The sequence below is a fragment of the Elgaria multicarinata genome, chromosome 5 (assembly GCF_023053635.1).
Source record: "Elgaria multicarinata webbii isolate HBS135686 ecotype San Diego chromosome 5, rElgMul1.1.pri, whole genome shotgun sequence".
NCBI classification, from domain to species: domain Eukaryota; kingdom Metazoa; phylum Chordata; class Lepidosauria; order Squamata; family Anguidae; genus Elgaria; species Elgaria multicarinata.
The window spans coordinates 124,353,932-124,364,926 of NC_086175.1; the positions used below are offsets into that span (position 1 = coordinate 124,353,932).

At 46.0% G+C, this 10,995-nt stretch overlaps 1 protein-coding gene across 1 annotated transcript; it reads right to left on the reverse strand.

Annotated features, from left to right (window-relative positions):
• Nucleotides 1–525: 525 nt before the first annotated feature.
• Nucleotides 526–9,651, reverse strand: LOC134399244 (sulfotransferase 6B1-like). The gene is given in 6 exon segments (XM_063127177.1): nucleotides 526–656; nucleotides 4,704–4,860; nucleotides 6,572–6,666; nucleotides 7,699–7,726; nucleotides 7,728–7,826; nucleotides 9,562–9,651. Coding segments are annotated over 6 exon segments (597 nt in total). The 5' UTR covers nucleotides 9,649–9,651.
• Nucleotides 9,652–10,995: the final 1,344 nt, after the last annotated feature.

A 10,995-nucleotide genomic window follows, 5' to 3' on the forward strand; every position in this document is an offset into this window, starting at 1 on the left:
ATCCCCCTCAGTGATCCCCCCCTTTTCCCGGCTCACCTCCCGCCCCTGCCCTGGAGCAGTGGAGTAGGAGACACAGCAGCTGCATCCTCTGTTGCCATTCTCCAAGTTGACATCTGCCAACCCTAAGCCTACGCTACCTTCCTCTATTCCTTAGACCCAGCCTTCCTCAACCTGGTGCCTTTTGGACTATAACACCCAGAGTTCCTGACTACTGGCCATGCTGGCTGGAACTGATGGAAATTGAAGTCCAAAGTATCTGGAGGGCACCAGGCTGGGAAAGGCGGCCTTGGACACATCATAATGACCTTTGCCACTTAGGAGAAATAGGCTGCTCCATGCTCTGTTAAACTGAGACAATGCCCAGCTTAATATAAATGGATCCTAGACATCCTAGACGCCAAAGAGCTTCGCATTATCTGAAATTTGCCACAGAGAAATGAGTGTTCTGATTTTAGGGTGTGTGTGTGTGTGTTTTCATGAAATAAAGCTTTAATGAAAATAAGGCTTTTCACAAGAGAAAAGTTCTCACGCTTCGCAGTACACATCATACGTTAGCTTTGCTCCCAGCTTGGTTCCTGCTAAACACTCCTCAAATTTAGCTTCCATTGCCTGGCTCTGTGCTTCGTCAAAAAGGCTCTTCCAATCTCCTACTACACCTGGAACAAGAAGGAAATGGGGGCAGGGAGGCAGATATTTAATACTTTAAAAATATAAAGATCATTTGATAGTCAAGAATGGTTCACCAGCTTCATAATTTGCCAGGTAAGGGGAACGCGGCCCAGACAATGAATGGCTGTGCCATGTTCCGGTCCTCCTTGCACCCGCAGGTTTGTTGGTTGCTCTATCAGCCAGCCCTCGGGCCTCCAGATGCTGCTTTTAAATGCCAGATCGGTGCATAATAAGATCTCCCTCATCCACGACTTAATTGTGGATGAGGCAGCCGATCTGGCATGTATAACCGAGACCTGGGTGGGTGAGCAGGGGGGAGTCAGTCTCTCCCAGCTATGCCCACCGGGGTACCTGGTTCAGCATCAGGGTAGACCTGAGGGCCGGGGAGGGGGGGTTGCTGTGGTCTATAGGAATTCTATCTCCCTCTGCAGGCTCCCTGTCCATGTGACTACTGGTCTGGAGTGTTTGCACCTTGTGTTGGGTCAGCGGGACAGATTAGGGATTCTGTTGGTGTACCGCTCACCCTGCTGCTCAACAGACTCCCTAGGTGAGCTAGCGCAGGTGGTCTCGGCTGCAGTGCTGAGATCCCCCAGACTGTTGGTTCTGGGGGATGTCAACATTCATGCCGAGGGTGCCTTATCCGGGGTGGCTCAGGATTTCATGGTCTCCATGACAACCATGGGACTGTCCCAACATGTCATCAGCCCAACACATGTAGCGGGGCACACTCTTCACCTGGTTTTCACAACTGGACACGGAGATGGTGATCTGGAAGTGGGGGACCTTACATCAGTCCCTTTGTCATGGTCGGATCACTGCTTGCTGAGGTTTAGACTTACAGCAGCTTTTCCCCTCTGCAAGGGTGGGGGACCTATTAAGATGGTCCGCCCCCGGAGACTAATGGATCCGGATGGTTTCCAAAGGGCTCTGGGGAGTTTTCCGGCTGATAGGGCTGGCTCTCCTGTCGAAACCCTGGTTGATCTGTGGAATGCAGAAATGACCCGGGCAGTTGACAGGATTGCTCCCGAGCGCCCTCTCAAGAGTAAAGTTCGTACGGCTCCGTGGTATACCCCAGAGCTGAGAGCGATGAAACAAAATAGGAGAAGGCTTGAGGGCAGGTGGAGACGAACTCCTAGTGGATGCAATCAAATATTGGTAAGTGCCTATAGTAAGGCATATTCAGGGGCACTGAGGGCAGCAAAAAAACAATATTTTGCTGCCACTATTAAATCTTCAATTTGCCGCCCAGCGGAGCTTTTTAGAGTTGTCCGGGGGCTATTACATGCTGGCCCCAAGGACATGGTAGAATCATCTGAGGCCCGCTGTAATGAATTTGCCAGGCACTTCCAGAATAAAATCTTTTGCATCCGCCAGGACTTAGACTCCAGTGTTATAGCAGGTGAATCTAGTGAGGTGTCCAGAGTACAGTCTTGTCCTGTAATCTTGGATGAGTTTCAGTTGGTACAGCTCGAGGATGTGGACAAGGTGCTTGGACAGGTCCGCGCAACCACCTCTGTACTGGATCCTTGCCCCTCTTGGCTAATAAAAGCTAGTAGGGATGGAACAGCCGGCTGGGCCAAGGAGGTGATTAATGCCTCTCTACGAGAGGGAGTGGTCCCAGACCGTCTGAAAGAGGCGGTAGTGAGACCACTCCTGAAGAAAACTTCCTTGGACCCGGAAAATCTTAGTAACTACAGGCCGGTAGCAAATGTTCCATTCCTGGGCAAGGTCCTTGAGCGGGTGGTGGCGGGACAGCTCCAGACACTCTTGGATGAGACTGATCATCTGGATCCATTTCAGTTGGGTTTCAGGCCTGGTTTTGGCACGGAAACAGCCTTGGTCGCCCTGTATGATGATGACCTATGTCGGGAGAAAGACAGGGGGAGTGTAACTCTGTTGATTCTCCTTGATCTCTCAGTGGCTTTCGATATCATCGACCATGGTATCCTTCTGGAACGTCTGGCTGAGCTGGGAGTGGGGGGCACTGCATTGCAGTGGTTCCGCTCCTACTTAGCAGGACGGCTCCAGAAGGTGGTGCTTGGGGGACATTGCTCAGCCCCGTGGACTCTTCGGTATGGGGTTCCACAGGGGTCGGTCTTGTCCCCCATGCTGTTTAACATGTACATGAAACCGTTGGGGGCAGTCATCCGGAGTTTTGGAGTGCGCTGTCATCAGTACGCTGACGACACGCAGCTCTACTGCTCCTTTTCAACTTCATCAGGTGTGGCTGTAGATGTGCTGAACCGGTGCTTGGCTGCGACAATGGACTGGTTGAGGGCTAATAAACTGAAGCTCAATCCAGACAAGACTGAGATGCTGCTGGTGGGTGGTTCCTCTGATCGGATGGGGGTGTTCAACCGGTTCTGGATGGGGTTGCACTCCCCCTGAAGGAGCAGGTTCGTAGCTTAGGGGTTCTACTAGAACCATCTTTGTCACTTGAGGCACAGGTGGCCTCGGTGGCACGGAGTGCCTTCTACCAACTTCGGTTGGTGGCCCAGCTACGCCCCTATCTGGACAGGGATAACCTAGCCTCAGTTGTCCATACTTTGGTAACTTCCAAATTAGATTACTGCAACGCCCTCTACATGGGGCAGCTTTTGAAGATGGTCCGGAAACTGCAGTTTGTGCAAAATGCGGCGGCCAGATTGATAGCTGGAACAGGAAGATTTGAGCATATAACACCGATTCTGGCCCGCTTGCATTGGCTGCCTATATGTTTCCGAGCCCAATTCAAGGTGCTGGTTTTAACCTATAAAGCCCTACACGGCTTGGGACCACAATACCTGATGGAATGCCTCTCCCGACATGAACCTACCCGTACACTGCGCTCAACATCTAAGGTCCTCTTCCGAGTGCCTACTCCGAGGGAAGCTCGGAGGATGGCAACAAGGGAGAGGGCCTTCTCAGGGGTTGCCCCTCAACTGTGGAATGATCTTCCCGATGAGGCTCGCCTGGCGCCAACGTTATCTTTTCGGCCCCAGGTCAAGACCTTTCTCTTCTCCCAGGCATTTTAACAGCATTTAATAACGTTAAGTTTGTTTTAATGGACCCCAGAATTGTTGTTTTAAATGGATACTGTTGTTGTTTTTATACTGTTTTTATGTTTTTTAAAAAATTTGTATACTTTTAATGATTACTATTTTTAATTGTTGTAAACCGCCCAGAGAGCTTCGGCTGGGGGGCGGTATATAAATGTAATAAAATAAAATAAATAAATAAATAAATAATTTGTCAGTATCCAGGCACAAAACTAGTTGCTTGGCTTGAGGAATTAGGAAAGTATTTTAACACAGACACAAAAGCATACAGTCCCTTTCTCTGACAAATCTACCAGTCTTGCTTGCAACATTTCTTATTTGGAAGAAATAAGATTCATTGTCAGCTGCTCCAAAACATTAGGGGTGGGCAACTTGTCACCTTCCAGATATTTTGGCCTACAACTTCCTCATTGACTATGCTGGCTATGGCTCATGGAAGTTGTAGTCCACACTACTTGGAGGGCCACTAGTTGTCTGCCCCTGCCATACCAACTTACTTGGAAGTAAGACTTACTGAAATCAACATTCTGAGTAGAGATGCATACGATTGTGCTGTTCATCAAAACAAAATGGAGGACACCATGATTGCTCATAACTTAGGGTGACCGTATGGAAAGGAGGACAGGGCTCCTGTATCTTTAACAGTTGCATAGAAAAGGGAATTTCAGCAGGTGTCATTTGTATATATGGAGAACCTGGTGAAATTCCGTCTTCATCACAACAGTTAAAGGTGCAGGAGCTATACTAGAGTGACCAGATTTAAAAGAGGGCAGGACACCTGCAGCTTTAACTGTTGTGATGAAGAGGGAATTTCACCAGGTTCCCCATGTATACAAATGACACCTGCAGAAATTCCCTTTTCAATACAACTGTTAAAGATACAGGAGCCCTGTCCTCCTTTTCATATGGTCACCCTACATAACTTACTCCTCCAAAAACCAAACCATAGCAAAAACAGAACACTATTTCCACCTAACTCTTTTTAAAGCAGTTTACCTTTCCGAAAGAGAAGGGGACCAGCCACACCATGCGTCTCCTGTGACCTGGCCCGCACTGCTTGGAAGGCAGCCCTGCTTGCAATCGACTTAATTTGCTCTGCTGTAGCTGCAAACCCAAAGAATTCGGCTATTCGCTTCACGCCAGCAAGCAGGTCCTGAAAGCAATTGAGTGATATGATCATATAGAGAGAGGAGCAATTTTTTACACAGTAAACTAGACCAGCCAATATTGGATTCAAAACACAGAGTCGGTGCTCAGTACAGATCTGCTTGCTTTGTCCAAATACTGGTGACATCACTACAGGTAGATAAAGAACCAGAACAGGCTTAGGACTCAGGGCACAGGGAGTGCAGGAATTCAAACGGGCATTCAGTGTTCAGTTCCCTCCCCAAAACCCATCACAGATCACCTTATTGGACTATGCAATCACTGTTCATGCCATTAATATGAATGCTGGGGAGAGTCACCCTAATTAAATGGCTGACAAAACTGAGGCACATCGAAAAGGAAACATGGCATCCCTCTCTAACAGAGCTTGCTCTTCCCACTTCTTTGGTCTGGTTAGCCACAATAATTTCTCAGTTCTGTAAACTTGTTTTAGCTGCTACAGCACTGCCAGTGATCACCTCAAAACAAAGTAGGAATTTTCACTCAAAACAAGCTGGGAATTTCCCAGTTAGGCCATTTCTACACCAGCCCGATGTAGAGGGAGGGAGGGGGAGGATCTTGCGATATCCTGATTGTGAGATCCTCCCCCTAGTCCACATGCGGGCATTACATCCAGGGAAGAAGGAGGGTGTTGCACCCAACATTAAAAAAAATTTTTTTTTAAAGAAGCTGAGTGCACGTGTGCTCCAATGAAAGGTGACTTTAAAAAAAGCCCTGACCCCTTTCCCCTCCACCCCTGATTCCTCCTGGCCCAGTTCCTTCCCTCTACTGCTCCCCACTACTCACAGGGAGGAGAGAAGAAGCCGGGACGGGCAGCCAAACCTCCTGCGGTCTTGGGACGATCCTGAGAACGTGGGAAGAATCCGATTTTCCCAGGGAGTACTTATCCCTGGAACACCCGCGCTCATCCCCCCTGCCCTCAGGAGTCCCTGTGCGTCATTTGGGTGCACAGGGACTCAGCTGTGACCAGCCCATGTTTGGGGGCAGGTGTAGAAATGGCCTAAATGGCATTATAGCAGGGATGGGCAACTTGTGGCCCTCTAGATGTTGTTTGACTGCAACTACCATCAACCCTAGCCAGCATAGCCAAGGTGAGAAAAGGTGCCGACTGCTGGCCAAAACATCTGGAGGCCTACAAATTTTCCACCCCTGCATTACAGGGTAACATTGTCACCGAGATTGCTAGGTTGTTTCACTCATGTGCTTCAAGGATGCAGGCAAAGATCATAGCCCACTAATTCCAGGTGCATATGGGGTGTGTGTACGGAGTTACTCAGTGGTGAGAAAAATATGCGAGTGGTTTTTGTCTTTCATTCTCTCCTTCCTTTATTTTCATTCAGATGTTTATTTATTTACTTATTGCATTTATATACTGCCCCATAGCCAAAGCTTTCTAGGCAGTTTACAAAAGTTTAAAACAGCAAATGTTAAAAACAAATATACAAAGTTTAAAAACATAAAAAGCATAAAAACAACAACAGTATCCTTATAAAAGCAGCTATTCTGGGGTCCATTAAAAACAAACAAACTCAGCTCATGTTGTTAAATGCTGTTAAATGCCTAGGAGAAGAGAACCTAACCTTAGGTCTAGCTATGGCCTGAGTTTTTGCCTTCCAAAACCAATATGAGTCTGGGACCACCCCTTTTTAGCTTCATGCAGAAAAATAAGCCTCGCTAGTGATTACACATACACCCACCTCTTTTAATTCTTCATATGTCAGAATAAAAACATTTTCATCATCAATGTGTTTGTTCCAGGTAACTGCCTGGTCAAAATAGGATCCCCAGGCAACTGCAGATCAAAAAAAAGTAACACGCGTCAGAATGGTTTTATTTCAATTGGAGACTGCCAAAATCTTAACAGCAGGCTATTTTAAAACATTTTTGTGTGCATACAGTATCAACTTATGTCCACAGTAGTCATAGGATTGTATCCAGATTTCATTATAATTAGAGTAGACACACTGAAATCAATGGGACTTAAATTAGTCATGACTAACTTAAGTCCCATTGATTTCAATGGGCCTACTCTAGGTATGGATCCATCTCGATCCAACCCACATACACTCACACAGAAAGGGGGGGAGTGATTATTTCCCTTAGGGGAATCACTGAGAGTATTGTTACTTTTGTCTGCAATTGAATAGGTTCAACTCTTGAAGAAGGCCCTTGCAAACATTCTCAGTTCTGCTTGGGCTGGAGAGACACAATGGTGTTCTCGGTATGACTGCCCATGATGCATATGCATGTCCAGCAAACAGGTTTTGCAGGTTTTATACTGCTTTGAAAAACTGCCAAGTTTATTTGACTGGAGATGAACGTGAGACAAAAGAAATAAGTGTACGTACCCCACGGACAAAGATGCCTCTATTATACCATTTTCAACTCTCATAAAAACTATGATCAGTTGGCAGTCCAGGTTCATCAATCAAACTTACAGAAGTTACAGATCTGTCACCTCCAGACTGCACCTCTGTTGCTAGAAAAGCATTTTTTCCAGCATGCCAATAAGGAGGGGCCATAGCTCAGTAGCAGAGCTCCAGCTTTGCATCCAGAAGGCTCCAGGTTCAACCTCCAGCAGAAACCCTGGAGAGCTGCTGCCAGTCAGTGTCGACAATACTGGGCTACATGGATCAAGGGTCTGACTCAGTATAAGGCAGCTTCCTATGTGCACATCACGGTTGTGGGCAAAATCCAATTCTTCCCCTGCTAGGGCCACCATCAGCAAACCTCAAATAATCTCAGTAGAACTTAATTTAGCCAACCTAATATATTTATCCCAACATATTTAGTCTCCCAAATCTATTCAGAAGTAATAGAGTACCTTGCCCATCCATAAATGCCGAAAAAAAACTCATCCCAGGAGTTATAACTTGGAATACTTGGAGCGTTGTTGTGAAAATGGAAAAATGATGCAGCTGCATCTTTAGGGTTTCGAAATAACACCAGTACCTGAGATGAAAAAAACAGGATAGCAATTGTTAGTGCCTCCCGGCATGAACAAAAAGTACTGCCCTATCACCCCCACCCCCGCACAAAAAGCCACTTCACTATCCACTGTATGTGCTTTGTGCTCTCTAAATTACAGCTCGAAGAGAGTGATTCTTTTGGAAGAGAAGGGCAGGTTGAATTAATGGCCACGATTATTCCACGAGACCGTCCCCCCAAAAAGCATGATCTCAGGCACTCCAACCTTTCTTGCTTTGCCTGCCTTAAAGTGGGTACGCTGCAACGTTCTGCATGCAGTCAGCACCACACAACCACCTCTTTGCCTAGCTGCATTGTCTTGGGATGAGTTGTGTTTCTAGCACGTGTCTGTATCTTACCTGCTACCAAAACCAAAACATTTGGTATTATGAAACTTACCTTTGGATATAGGTACATACTACAAAGAATTCCTGACTGACCTAACCCAGAAGTCGGCAACCTTTTGGGGCCCTGGGTCCATTTGGCAATGGGAGAAACTGTCTTGAGCATTGCTGCCAAATGGCTGGCATGGGAGTGTGACAATGGACAAAAACCCAGCTCAAAAGACTGTGTCTTTGAACCCAGAGTTTTCAGCACCAACAGAAACCTATTTTACATCAATCCCAGCTGCCAGTAAAAAAAACGTGTGTGTGTGTGTGTGTGTTTTAACTGGGAGGGGTAGGGCACCTTGGAGGACACCCAGAAAAGTGTTGGGGGGCATTTTTGGTGCCTATGGGCACTATGCTGCCTACACCTGACTTAAACTCTTGTGTTACATTATCACCAATACCCAGGACTCATCTACACCAAGCAGGATATTCCACTATGAAAGCAGTATGAAAGCGGTATATAAAAGGCAGGAGACACACAACTGCTTTATAGCGGTATTGAAGTGCACTGACAACTGTTGGGGCCCATTGACACATACCCATATACAGCTTTCATATGACTATATCCTGCTTGGTGTGGCTCCTGCCTTTTATATACCACTTTCATACTCCTTTCATAGTGCTATATCCTGCTTGGTGTAGATGAGCTCCCGCTGCCAGAAATCTGTTAATGTGCTCACGAGGTTCTCATTGGCTCAGTTCAGACAATACATTTCTCAACAGTGGTTTTAGAACTCCGTGGTGGAGTTTTTACACCTCCGTTGGGAAATGTGTTGTCTGGTGGGAGAACTCCACCCCACGGTGGAGGGTTTTTTTTTGGAAAATACTCCATGCTGAATATCCATACTGTGCAGAGGAGAGTTCCCGCACAACCATTGTGTTGCGTGTTGTGTGGAGGGCTCTGTGGAGTTTTCCATTGCGTTGAGTTGACTTTTCCCACTGTCTACAGAGTTCCCTGGCAAAAACGGCAAAAAGAGTGAGTGCTGCTCTAGCAGAGCCACCGGGATTGTTTTTTGGCAGCAATGGCTTTAGGGATACCATTGGGAGGACCGGGGGACGAGACAGGGTGGAGGAACTGCCAATCAAACATTGCAATGGATTTTATTCAACACCACGGTAGCCCATAGACACACAACGGTGGAGGTAGAACATGTTGTGTAGGAAGTACCCCCTAAAAATTCAACCGTTGAGTGGAATTTTCACACTGCATTGACAAACGTGTTATTTGAACTGAGCCATTGACTGATCATTCCTTTCAAGTTATAAATCACTTCTATAAATCTACTGACAAATCATAGAACTGGATATTATCATTCAGGGTAGGCACCTACCTTGGCTTTATTTTTGAAGATGGACTTGGGAATATTGTTGTAATGAAGATGTGTAGCCACAATCCTTGGAGATGGGAACTGCTTCATCCGCTTTTAAAAAAAGAAAGAAAAAAGAACCGCCACACATACATGATAGTGATCAGCTCTACTGACTCATATAGATGATTCCTCACTCTAATCAAAGGGCAATTGCAATAATGTTGATTTTCCAGAATAAACCTGCATAATTTATCATCCTCCAAGCTGAACAGAATAGCCCTACACTTCTAGGTTCACCACCTGTTTTGGGCCACTGGGCCCATTTGGAACTGAGAAAGTGTCATGGGAGATGCCAGCTCACAAAATGGCTGTCACAATGGGTATGGCCATACACAAAACTTCCATTTCATAGAAAGACAAACTGATGATGGCTATATGACAAATAACTTGCCCAAGAACCTGGTTTGACTGGTATCTGAGCCCAAAAAAACAAACCCGCTCCTTTGAACCCACAATTCGCTCTCTCATACAGGATCTTCACCACCACCCTGATTTCACAATTCCACACCAGCTGGCTTGGTGGATCACACATAGAGTGGGGGACCTCCAGAAAAGCACCCTGTCCATATTGCTTTATTTCCTTTCAGTGGGTTGGATCAAGACTTAGTAACTGAAATTAATTTAAGTCCTATTGAATTCAATGGGTCTACTCTAAATCTGGATCCAACGCAATTACTGCTACACGTGCAATAAGTGAAGCCTTTGAGGCTGTCTTTGCAGCTTACTAACCTGATACTTTTCTGGATCGCCACACTCAATAAATGGCAACTCTGTGTTCTCATGCTTAGTTTTCAAAGTTGTAGCAATCAGATCGTTCACAATCTGAATGAGCCAATTAATACCTGGAACAAACAAGGAAAAGCGTCCAATCCATTGAGGCTTATAGAAGACTGCAAGACCTTTTATTACCCCAACTGATACAAAATGATTTGCCCTTCGATGTGGTGGAAATTCTACACAAGCTACATTGAAAGGCTTCATTTAAATTAAGTGAACTTGAGGCTGCTGATTGACAACCTATAGCAACTATTATGTGGATTAGTCCAGTTAACACAGAGAGACTTTAAGCACAGGGAATTCTGCACTTGTAAGCTAAATTACAGAGTAAGCTATACAAGAGAGAAGGCCCCTGTCTATACGACAACGGGATTGCTCCTCATTGAATATAAACCCGAAGTTTTGTTGATTCGAATCTAGGCAAAGAGTGTCACACTGCAGCAGCAACAGCGATTTATCCACTGAATTATTTTTTTTTGAAGTGCAGTTATTAATACGCACATGTGTACATACGATGCTATGATGCTATGGAGGAGAGAGGAGCGAAGCTATACATTTTATCTGCAGAGCTCCGCAGATTCCTATAAGAGAAAAACTGAGAGGGGGAAGGAATGAGAC